This window comes from Oryctolagus cuniculus, chromosome 9 (genome assembly GCF_964237555.1).
Source record: "Oryctolagus cuniculus chromosome 9, mOryCun1.1, whole genome shotgun sequence".
Classification (NCBI taxonomy): domain Eukaryota; kingdom Metazoa; phylum Chordata; class Mammalia; order Lagomorpha; family Leporidae; genus Oryctolagus; species Oryctolagus cuniculus.
Window position 1 is genome coordinate 62206395 of NC_091440.1, and position 18595 is coordinate 62224989.

The 18595-nt window shown below is 38.7% G+C and overlaps 1 protein-coding gene across 1 annotated transcript in view; it reads left to right on the forward strand.

The window, feature by feature from the left end:
* Positions 1-18595, forward strand: part of DNAJC15 (DnaJ heat shock protein family (Hsp40) member C15) — a 72862-nt gene that overhangs the window by 16055 nt on the left and 38212 nt on the right. The window contains exons 2-3 of the mRNA XM_008260010.4: positions 10677-10728; positions 13852-13925. Of these exons, the coding sequence (XP_008258232.1) occupies positions 10677-10728; positions 13852-13925 (126 nt within the window). The remainder of the gene's footprint in view (positions 1-10676; positions 10729-13851; positions 13926-18595) is intronic.

Sequence of the window (18595 nt, forward strand, 5' to 3'; positions counted from 1 at the left end):
ATTTTATGTTATTGTTTTGCTCTTTTATTTACTCACTAGTCTTGGCTATAGAAATTAACACTTGCCTGTGATTTAAAATAAGTGGCTTCAAAGCAGAGTGAATTGAAATGTAGTTAGGTTTCCTTTCCTTTTTTACTTAATGTACATCTTCATAGGAGTTGGTATTTTGAGAAAAGTTCAAATGTACATATTTGCTTTTGGCAATGGAACACTAAAGGGAAGGACTGAGTAGGTTAATGTGGATTTGTCCAATTTAGATGTGAGTCTGCAAAATTCATGGGGTAGGATAATTGTGAAAATTCTCTTCCTAATGTTATATCAGACATTTTCCCTAGAATCTAATCTCCCTTCCTCTCCTTATTTTGATCTGCATATACAATAGCTCTCTTCCGAATTCTCAAAATCTGTTTTGTGGTAGTCTTTCTTGTTCCCTCTTCTCTCCCTTCTCCTTGCTGTTGTTTAAATTCAAAGAGCTTTTTTTTTTTTTTTTTGTGGAAAGTGAACCAAATAATAAGACAGCATAAAGCACTGAGTTCAGCAGAAAGTGATTTGCTTGTGATTAATCCTTGAGGATTGAGTCACTGCAAGATAACAAAGAATGGTTTTGAGACATCCGGCTCATTGTTCTTTTCCATTAGCAGATGAGACACCACTCCCCTTCATGTTATTAATTCCCATATTGCTTTGCTTAGGCTTTATTTATCATACTCATTCTGGCGTGGTTTTAGACAAGGAAGTCCAAAAGAGAACTGATGTCATCCCCTTCCTCTGTCCTGGAGCTGACAGTGTTTCCTGGCAGCAAAAGACATGTTTATTCCTCTAGTTCAAGACAACATCCCTGATATCCTTGATTCTTCTCTCTCATACTGTACATTTAGTCTCCACAAACCCTGCTGGCTTTACCTTCAAAATATATCTAAAATCACTTTTGCCATTTTCATCACTGATCACACTGGTCCATTATGTCTGTTTAGGATTTCTAACTGATCTCCATTCCTTTGCTTTTGACCCTTGACAGTCTTTTCTCAACCTGACAACTAGAGTGATCCTTAGAATTTTAAGTAAGGTAATCTTAGGCCTCTGCTCAAAACAGGTTTCATGTCACTGAAAGAAAAATTTAAAGGCCTTACGTTAGCCTGTAAGGTCCAGCATGATCTGTTCCCTTTGTGACCCTCTGACCTCATCCCCAATTCCTTTTCCCCCTTCACTTCTCTGTGCCCACAGGCCTCCTGACTGTTCCTAAAGCACACCAGTCTCAGCCCTTTCATAGGCCCTGCAGTGATCTTTCCTTAGATGTGGATTGACGTCCTCACTTCCTTCCATTCTTTTTAGAAGTCACCTTTTCAGTGAAGCTTTCCCTACTCATTCTCCAAGTATGTTGTTCTCACCAATTAAACACACGCCTATTTCTTTATTTTTCTCCATTGCATGTATCACTGTATAGAATGTTATATTTTCCTTACTTACATTGTTGTCTCATGCTAAAATGTGGCTTCACATGGACATGGATTTTACCTGACATATTTCCAGTATTTATTGAGTTAATAATCCATAATCAACAAATCAGACAGGAGACAGCCTTCGAAAGGTTACTTTATAAAAAAAATTTTTAATAAAGATTTACCTTAGTTATTTGAGAGGCAGGCTCACAGAGAGAGGGAGAGACAGAGAGGTCCTCCATCCACTAGTTCACTCCCCAAATGGCCACAACCACCGGAGCTGGTCACATCTGAAGCCAGGAGCTTCTTCTGGGTCTCCATGTGGGTGCAGGGGCCCGAGCATTTGGGCCACCTTCCACTGCTTTCCCGGGGCAATAGCAGGGAGCTTGAATGGAAGTGGAGCAGTCGGGACTCAAACCTCCGCCTATATGGGAGTGGCTTAACCTACTATGCCAGAGCACTGGCCTCTACTTTATAAATTAAAACTTCCCTTTTAGTGGGCATTTATTTCTTTTTGCTATGTTTAGCAACTTGGTTATTCTTTCATGTTTTTTCCTACATGACCTGTGGGTTATCTTCTTTTTTTTTTTTTTTTTTTTTTGTAAAGAAGTTTACCTGACCCAAGACCCTTAATTTCATTTTCTTTGTCTTTTCTGAGACTTTTGGGATATTTTGAGGTACAATTATATGTTGCTTTCCTAAATAAGTTAGACTAGCATTGTTCATTAGTTTCCCATTTGAAAACAAAATTTCAACCACCAGTACAGAACACAATTAATATATGCTACAAGAGACATGTGGCTGGTAAAGGACGCACCATAAAATCGTTTTCATCCCATTACAGAAACTTTGAAAACATATTGGGCGCCAGATACCCTGCTAGATTTTAAAAGCTCAAAAAGATAAAACCTACAAATTCCTTCTTCCAGAATCTGACATGCTAGAAGGGATTTGATATAGACAGATACACCATTATTAAATAATATGCTATATATCGTAGTAGAGAGATCTGCTGATTACTACTTGACACCGAAGAGTTTTGCTTTGGTGAGGAGATGAGTGGGGAAAGTGGAGAATGGCAGTGAGGTTATTTGTTGAAAGAATTTCCAGGAGGCGTAGGGTAGTGAGGAGCGGGAGTAAGACTGAAGACGTGAGAGTGGAGGTATCCGCCATGTTCACACAGTGTCCTGCCGTTGTCTCATAAATCATCCTGAGCATCTTGTGATAATCCCATTTTATAGATGAGGAGATGGGCTGGGAGAGAATGGCTTAGGGTCACAGAACTGGTAAACACTGAGTTGGAATTAGAGCCTGGGTCTAATTAACTTTGAAGGCCATGGACCTCCCATAGCACCCCTTTGCTCCTTTTAGGCTTGAGGAGGTTCATGCTTGCTATGTGATGAAAAGGTGAAACTTAAAAACTTAGGTTAGTAAGGACCATGAAGACTGGGAGAGAGTACTAAGGATGACAACGATGGTGCTGAGTAGGGTTGAGGGGCCAGCAGGACATCAAGAAATCCTAATTCTGCAAGGCTGCTACTTAGTGTGGATCTACCACTTTTCTTGAGCCAGACTTAGCTGTCTAGGAAAGGATTTTCTATGGTAACTCTCGTATCTCTTTGAAATCAGTAAAGGATTTCATTGAGATTTTGCCATCAGTTTGTTTCTATAGTGCCGTTATACATGTAGCTAGAAATGCTTATATCCAAAATATTCATGCTTTATGTAGGTCAGAAGGATACAATGAAAACTAGAGTATCCTTGTCAAAAAGGCAAAAAACAAAGTTGTGAATTTTACAAATTTACCATTATCACAAAAATATTTTTGTGGGAATGCATATCCTCTTTGTTTTCTGTGATGACCCTGACAAGATTGTTAAACTAAATTTCTAAATTTGGCATAAATAGAATATAAGGTTTTCTGTTTTCCTTATATAGACCTTTGTCCCCAAACCTTAACTGGGCCAATTGTAAAAGAAGACACATATCTATAGAATGATAAGCTTGTTCTCCAAATAGAAATATGTTAGACTAATTTTGTGTGATAAAATAAATGTATCTAAGATTTTAATCTTTTGCAGGCCTAGAAAATAGTAGCTACTTTCAAAATGATATACTAGTATATATGAATCTTAAAAAAATTTTTTTTAAACTAAAGCTTGCCCAAGGTTGTCTTGTGTATATACAGGGGGAAAATAAGAATTAAGGGGAAAAAAAGGCCTCATATGGTATCCACTTTACCATCTACTCTTTCCTACATGTGATACCTTTGGCAGTTCTAGCAAACACCAAGATGCAGGAATATATCTAGCCTAAAAAAAAAAAAATCTGATTTATTTTCAGCACATAGCTTAATTTTCTCAAGTCAAAGAAATGGTATTTCTGTAAAATTCAGATGTATGTACTGTGATGTCTAATCACATGAGCAGTTTTAGACATTTAACCTGGTTATTGCCTACTTGATAGAAAATTACTATATTAGTGGTGCTAACACTTTGGTTGATGTGCCATTTTGTTTTTATGTTGTCGTTTCAATGTAATTTTTCTCGCTTTGTGACTGGCAATCTAGTTGTTTGTGTTTTTTTGTTGTTGTTGTTTGTTTGTTTGTTTTGGACAGGCAGAGTTAGAGACAGAAAGGTCTTCCTTCCATTGGTTCTCCTCCCAAATGGCCACTGTGCCCATCTGAAGCCAGGAGCCAGGTGCTTCTTCCTGGTCTCCCATGCAGGTGCAGGGCCCAAGGACCTGGGCCATCCTCCACTGCCTTCCCGGGCCACAGCAGAGACCTGGCCTGGAAGAGGAGCAACCGGAACAGAACTCAGCGCCCCAACCGGGACTAGAAACTGGAGTACCAGCACCGCAGGCGGAGGATTAGCCTAGTGAGCGCAGTGCCGGCCTGGCAATCTAGTTTTAAAGCATCATTGTTTACAAGAGCTTTCAAAATAAAAATTGAAGTATGTCTTCATGCTTTCAACTGGGTCCAATATGGTGTTGCATATATAAAAGCACCCTTTTAGTCCCAGGATTCGTACTGAAACTTAAGTTAATAAGAAATGGCATATAGATAAAGCCTATGTAAACATTTTTTTTCAGTAGTGAAATAGAGAACGTGTTGCTGGATCTGATATTTATATAGTTACTCCAAATGAACGATGGACTAATCAGAGCTCTAGTATGTTTGATTTTTATTTATAAAAATTAAGATCAAATAAAGATGTATTTAGGAGTTCTGTGTAAGGTACTTACTCAGGCTATAGATTGACCCTTCTCTTAACTTTGATTTTCTATATTTGAAATTAGATTTTTTTTTTCTCTTTCTTGTTTGGGTGTTTGGAGGGTTGGGAGAAATTGATACTGTTTCCCAACTCGCTAAATTTTTCTGAAAAGAGATACTAGGCACTTTTCAGTGAATGAAAAATGTTAGGTAGTGGATAAGTAGTTTCCCCCACATTCCAGGACACAAATCATGTTATTTTGAGTCAATAAAATTGTAATTGTTTATACATCTGTTATAGTGTTCCATGAAAAAGTTTGAGGACTTTTTTGGTGCTTTAGGGTAAAATGTCTGGTTATTACAGTTTGCTTGATATGATTTCTTTTTTTTTTTTTTTTTTACTTTCAGGTTGACTTTCACTTAAATACTTTTATTTTGTGTAATTGTTTCTGTTCCAAAACTATAAGCTTTTTTAATATCAAATTAACTAAATACAATTAAATACTCAGTTACAGAGCCCTTATGAAATGGAATTTTAGTTCCAATAAAGAAATAGGTTTTTGATTAGTCGTGCTATATCCTTTGTCTTTTTAATGTGGATCAGCAAGATTTGACTGCATAGTTTGGGTCCTTTATTTAGTGAATATCCATGTTTTTTCCAGTGATTTGCCTCATTTTTTTTTTTTTTTAATTTCTATATTTGAAAGGCAAAGTTAGGGAGGGAAAGACACAGAGAGAGGTCTTCCATCTGTTGGTTTACTCTCCAGATTGCCGCAACATCCAGTGCTCGGCCAGGCCAAAGCCAGGGGCTTCTTTCCAGGTCTGCCACATGGATTCAGGGGTCCAAACACTTGAACCATCCTCCACTGCGTTTTCCAGGCCATGAGCAGGGAGCTTGATTGGAAATGGAACAGCTGGGACTCAAACCAGTGCCAATGTGGGATGCTGGCATTGTAGATGGCAACTTTACCAACTATGCCTCAATGCCAGCCCCTGTTATTGTTGGTAATTTTTTTAAGATTGGAAAAAGTCTATTCATGTTATTTTGAAGACTCAATTCAGAGATTAATGTTTTTAATGCATCAACATTATTTTTCCTTGTTGAGTGAAAAATGAAATACACGATGTACCTGTTCGGTGCTCTGGGTACTCAAATGTGAATTAGACACTCTGCTTGCTTCACTTCTTACCCTGCTTTTTACATTGTAGCTTAAGAACTTAGGGGTTTAATGGAAAATCATGAATCCTCTCACCTGTATGCAAAATTGTGTGTGTATGTGTGTCTGTGTGTGTGTACCTGTGCTTTTCTGGGAAAACTGTCCATAGATTTCGTTAAGCTTTTAGATATTTTTTTATTTTTTTATTTTAATTTTTTATTTTTTTTTTTATTTTTTGACAGGCAGAGTGGACAGTGAGAGAGAGAGACAGAGAGAAAGGTCTTCCTTTGCCGTTGGTTCACCCTCCAATGGCCGCCGCGGCCGGCACGCTGCGGCCGGCGCACCACACTGATCCGATGGCAGGAGCCAGGTGCTTCTCCTGGTCTCCCATGGGGTGCAGGGCCCAAGGACCTGAGCCATCCTCCACTGCACTCCCTGGCCACAGCAGAGAGCTGGCCTGGAAGAGGGGCAACTGGGACAGAATCTGGTGCACCGACTGGGACTAGAACCCAGTGTGCCGGCGCCGCAAGGTGGAGGATTAGCCTAGTGAGCCGCGGCGCCGGCAGATTTTGTTAAGCTTTTAAAAGACTGTAAAGAGGTGGGCATTTGGCACAGCAGTTGAGATGCTGCTTGGGTGCCCGTATACCTTATCAAAGTGCCTGGGTTCCAGTCTTGATTCTGCTTCCAATTCCATCATTGAATTCTGGGCTTCTGACTGCCTGGCTCAGCCCCAGCTGTTGTGGGCATTTGGGGAGTAAATCAGTAGATGGAAGATCTGTCATTGCCTCTTTTCTATCTCTCTGCCTTTCAAATGAACTGAAAATAAATGATTTAAAGACTATAACTGGAAAAAGTGAAGGAGACAGAACAACACATCTGACTATAAGTTAGTTCAATAAATGTTATAATAAGGATAAAAATAAAGATCTTTGGGATAACAGTATAAATATTTAAGACCTACCATGTTCCAGGTCCTACATGGGACTCATATGATACAGGCCTTTGAGGCAAGGTTGCCATGTTCCTTGTATGATACAGTGACTGGTGTGTAGTGACCAAAGGTCCTGGTAGTAATAGATGGATTTATTTTTTTGGTGAAGGTAGTTAATGGGGGGCCTATTGGCAGATTTGTAGGCATGATTTAAGGTATCCAAAAAGGGACAGTGTGTCACCCGTGGCCTGGTAACAGTTGGAAACCTATAAAGGGGCAAGGCTAGAAATCGTGTTCCAATTGAAGGTGTAGAAGAGGAACTCCCCAGCACAAACCGTGGTCAGAGAGAAAAGGCAGTGGAAGAAATGGGGTGCATGAAGTGCCCCATTTTTTTCCTTCTACCCCTTGTTTTTCTATTGATTTTTCCCCTCACTAGTGAAATCAAACTAGAAGCTAGAGGGTACTGGAAATAGAGAACTGGTCTTTAGAGATAAGAGGAGGCAAAGGTACAGAGCAGGGCAGAGGAGTGTGGAGAATGGATCTGTGGTAACAATCGGGAAATCCTAGCAGGGTACTCAGGCGTATTTGTTGAATTAAATTAAAATTTTACTGTTTAACATAAAGTAGCTTTACATTTTACTAGAGTAAAGTGAAAAATGAGCAAATGCTTAATGGCTTAATGTTTTCAGTTAAATGCCTCTAGTCCTTGAAATGAGACTGGAATTGCAGAGGCAGCTGTTTTTCTCATGTATTTTGAATAGTTCAAACAGTAAAAAGGAAGCAATAATTACTAATCTATACAAGTTTGAAATTAGAAAACTCATATTTTTCGAGACTTTGAATTTAAAATGTACATTTTTTAAAATGTGAAAAATTGGGATATTTAATCCAGGGAAGACCAATTCATTTTCTAGTGCCCACCTCAAAAAGCATTTCACTAATAAATCTTAAATTTCAGGATTATAGAATTTTGTACTTTTGTTACATCATTCACAATAGTTTGTTATTCTTCATTGATAATACATACCAAAAGTAGTTCACATTTACTGACTGTCCTAACATGTGCCATGCTGTTATGCTAAATCCCTTACATTTACATATATTCTGTTTTAGCCTCACAGTATCCCAGTAGGGGATGAGGATGCCTTCAGTAGACAAGTTCTACAAATACTTAATAGAATATTAATATTTCTAAATTTCTAATTTCATGATTAGTCTTGAATTTGAGCACCTGTTCATGTTTTAGCCATTTAGCTTGACCACTTTAGGTGCTTAGTTGCCCTCTTTCCAATTGAGTTATCTTTTTGTTATTATTTAAAGATTTATTTACTTGAAAGGCAGAGTTAAAGAGAGGGAGAGAGAGCAAGCAAGATCTTCCATCTGCTGGTTCACTCCCCAAATGACCACCATGGCCAGGACTGGGCAAGGCCAAAGGCAGGAACCTGGAACTCCATTGCATTCCTGTGTGGGTGGCAGGAATCCAACCACTTGGGCCAACATCTGCTGCCTTCCCAGGTGTATTAGCAGGAAGCTGGATTGGAAGTGGAGTAGCCAGGGCTTCAACAGGTGCTCACATGGGATGCCAGTGTTGTGGGCGGCAGCTTAACCTGCTGTGCCACAATCCCAGCCCTGTCTTTTTTATTAATTTGAAGGGATTATGTATATGTCATATAATTGGTTATGTGCCCATTGTTAGATGTTATAAATGACTGAGGACCATTTTGTAGATTCTTCAAGTTGAGGTATTAAGATTTTGGTAGGTTGGGGCCGGTGATGTGGTGTCGTGGGTAAAGCTTCCGCCTACAGTGCCAGCATCCCATCTGGGCACTGGTTCGAGACCCATGTGCTCCACTTCTGATCCAGCTCTCTGCTGTGGCCTGGGAAAGCAGTAGAAGATGGCTCAAGTCCTTGGGTCCCTGCACCCGCATGGGAGACACGGGGGAAGTTCCTGGTTCCTGGCTTCGGATCAGCGCATCTCTGGCCGTTTTGGCCAATGGGGTGTGAACCAGTGGATGGAAGACCTCCCTCCCTCCCTTCCTCCCTTCTTCTTCTTCTTCTTCTTCTTCTTCTTCTCTCTCTCTCTCTCTCTCTCTCTGACTCTCCTTCTCTCTCTGTAACTCTGACTTTCAAATAAATAAAACAAATCTTTAAAAAAAAAAGAGTTGGTAGGATTTGGGTAAATAAAGATGAATTTGTGTGGTCAAGTTAAAGTTAGAAGAAAATATAATTCACATGTGTAAGTTGAGTTGTTAGAGGGTCTGTAAAGTAAAATAATGGAAGATAAGACTACAAAGCTCAAAATACATAGAACGAGGGGAACTCTAGAAAATAGTGAAATTGTGTCACTATAGTGCATCTTCTTAAAGTCAGTACTTCCCTGCCTTTTCTGGAATAATTAAGTCTAGACAGTGTGAAAGGAACGAAGACTTTTTACCTCTCTGGGTGGGTAGTAGCTCCAGGCTTTCCCTTCTCTGCCAGAGAATGAATCTTCCTTTACTGAAATTGCCCCAGTGTCATTGTCTGCTGAAAAGCTATGTGAGTAGAGCTGGAACTGAGAGGCAGAAACTGAGATGAATTTTTTTCGTCTGGTCTATAAAAAATTCTAGATTTCTTGGAGAGAGTTGCTGGAAATTAATGGTAGAGCACTTTCCTATAATTGTCCTTTTTCTCCTCATGTTTCTAATTGTCATCATTTTGGAAGATTTGGAGCTTTCATTTCCTAAAAGTTACGTATTCTGTTACAGCATTTGAACTTTTTGGGTTTACTGTCTCTTCAATCTCAGCCTTCATGTTACGATGTCAGCACCAGTGCAAAATGAATTCATTCTATTTCCTAGTGAGATTATTCTAGCTTTTTAAATATCTTTGCTGAATCTTTGGGATTTATGTTACTAGGAATGTTTCTGTAATTTCACTTTTTAATTCTGTATCAGAATTTGTTTTGGCTGCAAGTGCCTACAAACAAAATATAGTGACTTGGGAAGACACAGCTTTTCTCTCACAAAATAGAGGCAGACCAGGGGTGCTAAGGTAACTCTATGATTAAGTCATCTTTCATCTCACCCTTCTTCCGCTTTTATGCAAGAGAGCTGCTCTAGGTGTACTGTGTGCATTCCAGCCAGCAGGAAGGAGGAATGGAAAAGGAGAAGGGTATTTCTCCAGTCCCTTGAAGGACTTCTTCAGAAATTGTACAAACCACTCTGCTTATATCCTGTAAGCCAATGCTTAGTGAACATAGCCATATGTAAGTCCAAGGGGTGTGAAAATACATGTCTGACTAAAAACAATTTCTCTATAGAAGAAAAGAAGAATGGATACTAGGGGATGGACATTGATCTTAGCCACTTACGCCTTGTTCTGTTGTGGCTTAAGTATTTTCCTGAGATGTCTAAGGAGAAAAGTATGGAATATTATGGGTCTATAACCAGTTTTAAATATATATTTTTATCAGAATTAGCTGGTACTTTGGTAGAAAGTACCACTAGAATAGAAGGGTAGGAATTAAATAACTGTCAACTTTATTGATTTTTGTAAGTTTGACTTCTTTAGAATCTTAAATCTATATTTAGAAACATTTATAACAAATGCTGTTGAGTATTGCAAATATAAAATATGTTGGAAATGTACCTTTTTGTAGAAGATAAATATGTTAAACATAGAATTAAAATAATCTATAAAATATTTTAGCAATTGACAATATTTAAGCTTGATTAGAGTGAATTCCGACATATGGTAATAAAGTAAAAATCTAGAATTATTTTAGTTCACTGAAAATTAGCTGATAAAGCAAGTAGCCTGTATAATCCTATAGATGCTAAAATTTTTTTACACAGTACAACTTGAATGTATTATTTAACATATTTACAAACATTAAAAATGACGTACTTTTAAATCCTAGTGTGTAACACTGTAAGTGATAATCATTTTTTCCTCCATAGGCAAGAAGTTTGATAGCTGTAGGATTGGGTGTTGCAGCTCTTGCATTTGCAGGTAAGAAGAATGAAAATTATTTATCAGTGAATTTCCAAACAGATTCTGTAGTCATTCATGAACAGACTTAGTATTTGGTTTCAGGCATTGTTCATTCCCATGCTCTCTGTCATTTGTAGTCTAAATACTTGTCAGCGAAGCAAAATCTACATAAGCTTTATAATGAAGGAAAACTAATAATAAAAAAACTAGGAAAACTAGCCCCGAAAATAGTTGAACTTCCTGGAATATTTTTTTTTTTTCAGTTTGAGCTATAGTATACTATAATAACAGATACTTACTAAGAAGCAATATAAGTGATAGAGTTCTGTGTTCTCCCATGTTTTTCTCGCTGATAGGTTTACACATTTTTTAGGCTTTAAGTTCTTTCTGATAAAACATTAATTGTTCTCTGTAGTGTATTACTTCATCTTTTAACATATTAACCTAACTTTTTTTGATCAACCCAGGAAAACTTCTTTGCCTAAATTACCTTTTCAGAAAGAATAGTTTGCAAAGATGTGAGGTAAAATTGCCATGTGATTCAGTTACTAATTTATAGTTTTAAATTACACAGGCATTCGGCCGGCGCCGCGGCTCACTAGGCTAATCCTCCGCCTAGCGGCGCCGGCACACCGGGTTCTAGTCCCGGTCGGGGCGCCGGATTCTGTCCCGGTTGCCCCTCTTCCAGGCCAGCCCTCTGCTGTGGCCTGGGAGTGCAGTGGAGGATGGCCCAGGTGCTTGGGCCCTGCACCCCATGGGAGACCAGGAAAAGCACCTGGCTCCTGGCTCCTGCCATCGGATCAGCGCGGTGTGCCGGCCGCAGCGTGCCGGCCGCGGCGGCCATTGGAGGGTGAACCAACGGCAAAGGAAGACCTTTCTCTCTGTCTCTCTCTCTCACTGTCCACTCTGCCTGTCAAAAAATAAAAAAATAAATAAAAATAAAAAATTACACAGGCATTCCCTAATTAATTTTTTTTTTAAAAAAGGATTTATTTATTTGTTTGAAAGGCAGAGTTACAGTAAGGCAGAGAGAGAGAGAGAGAGAGAGATCGATCGATCGATCGATCGATCTTCCATCTGCTGGTACACTCCCCAAATGGCTGCAACGGCTGAGCTAAGCCTACCTGAAACAAGGAGCTTCTTCCAGGTCTCCCACGTGGGTGCTGGGGCCCTGGGACTTAGGCTATCTTCTGCTTTCCCAGGCCATAACAGAGAGCTGGATCGGAAGTAGAACAGCCGGGTCTCGAACTGGCGTCCATAGGGGATGCTGGTGCTTCAGGCCAAGGCGTTAACCTGCTGTGCCACAGCGCCAGCCCCAGCCCCAGTTAACTGATTTCTAAGATTTCATGATGAAAGTATGTTTTCTCAAAAGGAATTCTAACAAACTTGCCCATAATCATTAAAAAAAATTTATTATGGTAATTAATAGACATAGTTATTACAAATTTTAATGATTTTCATTGAAATTAGAGAAAGATGTACTTTTCCAGCGTTGTCTTTTTTAAAAGGACAAGAATTGGTATGGATAGTCAGTACAGATCACAGTGTTACCAAAGTCATTACTCACTAAAATAGCAGATCTCTGCCAGAGCCAACTACAATTGAGTAATAGAATTTAAGAGAAAGTACTCTGAGTTGTTGGAACTAGGTCTTCCGGTTTATAGTTAAAGTAAACCTAGGTGTTTTTTGAAGCCTAAAACTAGTTTTTCACTGAGACAGGAAGCCAGTCACTGTCCCTGATTATGATTTTGAAGAATATTGGGGTAAATTAAATCTACATTTTTATAATTACGGAATCAAATAGAAGGTGACATGTATGTGATAAGAGATCTGAGTTAGGAGAATGTACCTCACTTAGGTTCACTTTATTTAATGTTCTACTGGATCCCAAGAGCTTTTTGTCTCATACTTAGGTTGGCAACTTGACATTTTCTCATTTCTAGCATCCTGTCCTTCACTGTAACGTGTTGTCTGTACAGGAATAAGGATATATTTAGGCAGGTAGCTTTTCTAAAAGATCTAAATAGTTGAACTTGCCCAGTGGTACTCTTGATTTGCAAATATACTTTCTAGTGAATTAGAGTTTCTGGTTCATGGTGCTCAGCCTCTGCCTGTGACTTTAGCATCCCATGTGGGCGCCAGGTCAAGACCCAGCTACTCTACTTCCTTTCCAGCTCCCTGCTAATGCACTTGGGATAGCAGTGGGAGATGGCCCAAGTCCTCAGACCCCTACACTCACGTGGGAGACTGCGAAAAAGTTCTAGGCTCCTAGCTTCGGCCTGGTCCAGCCCTGGCTGTTGCAGCCGTTTGGGGAATGAACCAGCGGATAGAAGATTTTCTCTCTCTCTGTCTGATTCTTCTCTCTCTTTAACTCTGCCTTTCAAATAAATTTAAAAAATAGCTTCCAGTTCATGTGCTGTTTTCTAGGAAGACTTTTAGAGGAAGAAACAAAGAAGACACACATTTCCGATTAGGGTAAAAAAGTAAATTTGCTAGGTAATATTTTATTCTTACTTGATGCTCTGAAAATAATGTAAGACCTGTTTTGCTATTGAGTTTTAGTTTTCAAAGAAGTTTTGATTATTAGGATGCCTTAGAAAGGAAAGAATTAAAAGTAAATTTTTAGAGAGAGTAGCCATCCTCAGTGAGAAAGATGAATAATTAACATCCTTGATGAATATCTTGTACATAGCTGCTTTTTTTTAACTTTACCTTCATTAAAAGCACTCCTAGTTTCTGTAGACCATAAGCAGTATTATAGTGATACTTATTAGGAAAAAGCAATACAATTAATCATTTTAGTATCTTGAGTACCTTTTAAACATAAAGGAATTTTATCTACAGATTGTTGTTAAAAAATACCAAGATGTTATTTTTTGTGATCCATAACATCATATAAATATGTATAAATACTGAAATTCTAATTATATAATTGTAAACTAGAACTTGATAAATTTAATGTATATGATAATAGTAAATGAAATTCTGTTCAATAGTTAGAAATAAGACTTTCTGGTGAATTTTGAAGTATTTATTGAAATGACATATTATAAACTATCAAAATACTATAGTAAGCATCTTGAAGGTGTTTATTGACTTTGATTATAAAACATGTTTGCTCTTATTCCTTTCACTATTCAGGTCGCTATGCATTTCAGATCTGGAAACCTTTAGAACAAGTAATCACAGAAGCAACAAGAAAGATTTCAACTCCTGTAAGTGAAATGTGGCTTTAATTGGAAAACTCGTGTTGATTTTTGTATGTCATATTGAAAAGTAATTCAAAAAATGTCTTAGATTTTCCAACTTTCTTAAAATTTAACTTCATTGCATCATTGGTGCGTTTGTCTCATTTATTGATTTAGTTTAAGGTTCTTGGTCATGTTATTTTTATATCCAATCTTATTTGTGTTGATTGTCCTTATGCTTCATTTAGTACTTTTATGTCAACTTTTAGGTAATTTATTTTGTATAATTACTGTCAATATATCAGTCCCTATGCCAAAATAGTTGAACAAAACAGATATTCCTGCACTGATGGAGTTTACTCAAGAGTTTATTTCATCTTGAAATTTTAAAGTAGTCCACTTGTTCCACCACACCTGGCCATCTCTAGCATAAAATTACAAGGTTCCAAACGTGGAAACCTGTTGGGCTTACAGACTCATCTACCAGCATTGTGGCGGCTCTGGAGTATCTAAAAATGTACAGAGTGAATTGTGGTTAGTGACCACTGCAGACAATACAAAGAAAACTCACTGAAGTACTGCAGCATAAACTGATTTCTGGGAAACAGAAGCAGATCTGAGTAGATCAGCTTGGCTTGCAGCAATTTGGGAATGAATGGCTTATTTGAGCAAAGGTCTTAGAGGCTTGTGAGGCTTAGTTAGCCATGAATGATGACAGCACTTTCAAAGGATGGCACACTGAGAAATAAACCCAGCTTCAAAAGAACTGCAGGTGATTTTGTAGACCTGTAAATGCATGTCTGTATTTAGAAGATGATATGTTTATTTTTTGTTTGGCTATTTCTAACTTTTGATAATGTATTAATATGTATTCAGTATTCATCTAGTAAATAGGAAGGTACTTCAGAAAGTTAGTGTCAAGTGAAACTAAAAGATACATTTCTTTTAGTGCAGAAAAATTTGAAATGCATGCATGTGAGGGATTTTCAGAAAGTTCATGAGGAACCAGTGTTGTGGCACCTTGGGTTAAGCTACCACTTGCAATGCCAGCATCCCATATCAGAATGCCAATTTCAGTCCCAGCTGATCTGCTCTGATACAGCTCCCTGCTATTTTGCCTGGGAATGAAGGAGAGTGATGCCAAATATTTAGGACTCTGCCACCCATGTGGCAGACCCAGATGGAGTTCCTGGCTCCTGGCCTCAGCATGGCCCAGCCATGTTGCTACCCACTTTGGGGGTTAACCAATAGATGGAAGATATCTTTCTTGGTGTCTGTTTCTCTTTCTCACTCTCACTCTCACTCTCTTCTCTCTCTCTCTCTGCCTTTCAAATTTTTAAAAGTTCATGGAAAATGCACATTAGGAAAAAACTATTTATGACTTTCAATTTTATTTCCCACCAAAACAGTTTTTAATCCCATTTTCTCACCAACTTTTCACAGTATACTTGTATCGTTGAGCACCTGCAGTATGCTAGTCATTATTGTAGGCAGTGTGTACAGCCATGGAGCTGATAGGAGGCTGTATTTTAGTGACATCAAAATAAACAAAATAAAATGGTTAGCTACACAAGTTGAGTGCTTTTAAGAAAACCACATCAGGGTAAAAAGTTAAAGAATAATAGCAGAAGGAGTCTTTAAATTAGATGGGTCAGGTAAGGCCTCCCTGATAAGAGGGGGGAACAGGTCTTGTGGGCATCTGAAGAGATTTCTATGTGGTAGCAACTGCAAAGGTCCTGAGTTAGCAATAGCTTTGTGGCAAGAATAACTTCATTGGAATCTACGAAGGGAGTAGTGGTAGCTTGAGCCCAAATACTGTAATGCCTAATAGACCAAGGAAAACACCTTGGGATTTTACGGTAAGTGTGGTGGAATGCCTTTGAGCATGGGGACATTGTGATGTGCCTTTTAGGTTATCCGCATGCCTGCTTGTGGCACAGCTGAGCTCAAGTTCTGAGAAGGCTTGCGTATGTTTGCCAGTTCTAAAGAAGTCACCTAGGGATCCTATTGGGTTCATTTTACACGTGGGAGTGACTGATGGCTACCCCAGGTCGGTAATCTGCACCTTGTCAGAGTGCACATCATTAAATGGCAAGCAGTAAACAAGCATAGTTGATGTATTGTCAAAGCAACCTCGTGTGTTCCCTAGTGTTCTCCAAAAACAAGGCTATCAGTTCAAGGACACAAGCCTTTCCCCACATGCATTCTTAAAGGTATTTACCTTGGGGCAGAAGGCTATCCTGGAGGTCACCACCCCCAACCACATACCATCCACCCACTACAGCACATGGAATGCTCTATTCTCACAGTTAGGAGTCTTCCACACACTGCTGCATGTTTCCTAGAGTTAGCTGAAGTAGAAATTGTGAAAGCAGTTAGTGTATTGAGATAGTGATAGATGATGATGGCTCTACATAGAGTGATAGTAATGGTCACAGTACATGGTCCTTTAAAGGAATACTGTTAATGTCTTTTCATGTATTTATAAATAAGTAGAGAGAATTTCAGAAATAATTCCTCTTCTGGTAATCTTTGGTAGATATATGCATACCATAAATAGAAAACTCCAAGTTTTGTAGACTACATTATTTAACTTTGTAAAGGAAGATAGAACAAGAAGATGAGACAATTGTCAATGCCAGGTAGTCGCACAGATAGAAGAATGCAGTTCAAGAGATTCTGATAGTTATACTGAGTATGGTGTCTGCTTTCGTTAAGGAGATCTTTACAACAACAACAAAAGTGCATCTCCACTAAACAGCACTCTGGCCTCAGAATCAGCCGTTAAGGCATTTGGATCTGGCTGAAGAGCCCATGAGAGTATTTCAGGCACGGAAAGCCAAGACACTCTGGCAAAAAAAAAAAAAAAAAAAAAAAAAAAAAAAGGAGGAGGACCTAAATGAAAGATCTCTGCGAGTGAGATCCCAGTGGAAAGAACAGGTCATCAAAGAAGGAGATACCTTCCTCTGAAGGGAGGAGAGAACTTCCACTTTGACTATGACCTTGTCTAAATAAGATCAGAGTTGTTGAACTCAAAAGGCCTCCATAGCCTTGGCAACTCATGACAAGAGCCTAGGGTGATTACTGATGCCATAAACAAGAGTGTCAATTTGTTAAGTCAACAACAGGAGTCACTGTGCACTTACTCCTCATGTAGGATCTCTGTCCTTAATGTGTTATACATTGTGAATTAATGCTATAACTAGTACTCAAACAGTATTTTTCACTTTATGTTTCTGTGTGGGTGCAAACTGTTGAAATCTTTACTTAATGTATGCTAAACTGATCTTCTGTATATAAAGAGAATTGAAAATGAATCTTGATGTGAATGGAAGGGGAGAGGGAGCGGGAGAGGGGAGGGTTGCGGGTGGGAGGGAAGTTATGGGGAGGGAAAGCCATTGTAATCCATAAGCTGTACTTTGGAAATTTATATTCATTAAATAAAAGCTTTAAAAAAAGTGGAGAATGAGACTGGGAATGGGAGAGGGCTGGGAGGGCAGTATGGTACAAAGAATTACTACATTCCTAAAGTTGTACTTATGAAATGCATGAAGTTTGTATTCCTTAAATAAAAGGTTTCCTTGAGAAAAAAAAAATAAAGGGAAACTAAAAAATAAAAAGGACAGAGACAAGACTCAGGGCTTTACCCCTCTCCAAAAAAGTTAGCAGTAATTAGACATTAGCTAAATCCATTAGCTGTTTTCTTCTTGGTTTCCTGAGAATGGTTTCTTCTTTCCTGGTGTTTAGGGGTTGCTGTGAATTTTCTGAATGTACCATCTTGTGTGATGTTCTGTATTCCAAATTTCTATAAATGTTTCAGTTCACTATTTGTCCCATTTCTTGTTTTCTGGTGTTATGGATTTTTCTTGTCAAATTTTTTTCTCATTTGAAAAGCAATTTGCAAAGCTAACCACCTTTGTGATTTTCAGTCTGCTCTTTTGAGTGAATGCCCCTTTACATGCATTTCAATGTATATGATGGATTCAGCTAATGTCTACTTACTGCTGACTTTTGTGGAGAGGGGTAAAGCCCTGAGTCTCGTCTCTGTCCTGATACTAAAAGGGATACTAAAAGGGATAAAGTATGTAGTTGTATATCAACAGTCAGGACAAGAGCTGATCAAGTCACTGTTTCTCATAGTGTCCATTTTACTTCAACAGGTTTCCCCTTTGGTGCTCAGTTAGTTGTCGACGATCAGGGAGACTATATGATATTTGTCCCTTTGGGACTGGCTTAGTTCACTCAGCATGATGTTTTCCAGATTCCTCCATCTTGTTGCAAATGACCGGGTTTCATTGTTTTTGACTGCTGTATAGTATTCTATAGAGTACATGTCCCATAATTTCTTTATCTAGTCTATTGTTGATGGGCATTTGGGTTGGTTCCAGGTCTTAGCTATTGTGAATTGAGCTGCAATAAACATTAATATGCAGACTGCTTTTTTGTTTGCCAATTTAATTTCCTTTGGGTAAATTCCAAGGAGTGAGATGGCTGGGTTGTATGGTAGGGTTATATTCAGGTTTCTGAGGAATCTCCAGACTGACTTCCATAGTGGCTTGACCAGTTTGCATTCCCACCAACAGTGGGTTAGTGTCCCTTTTTCCCCACATCCTCTCCAGCATCTTTTGTTGGTAGATTTCTGAATGTGAGCCATTCTCACTGGGGTGAGGTGAAACCTCATTGTGGTTTTGATTTGC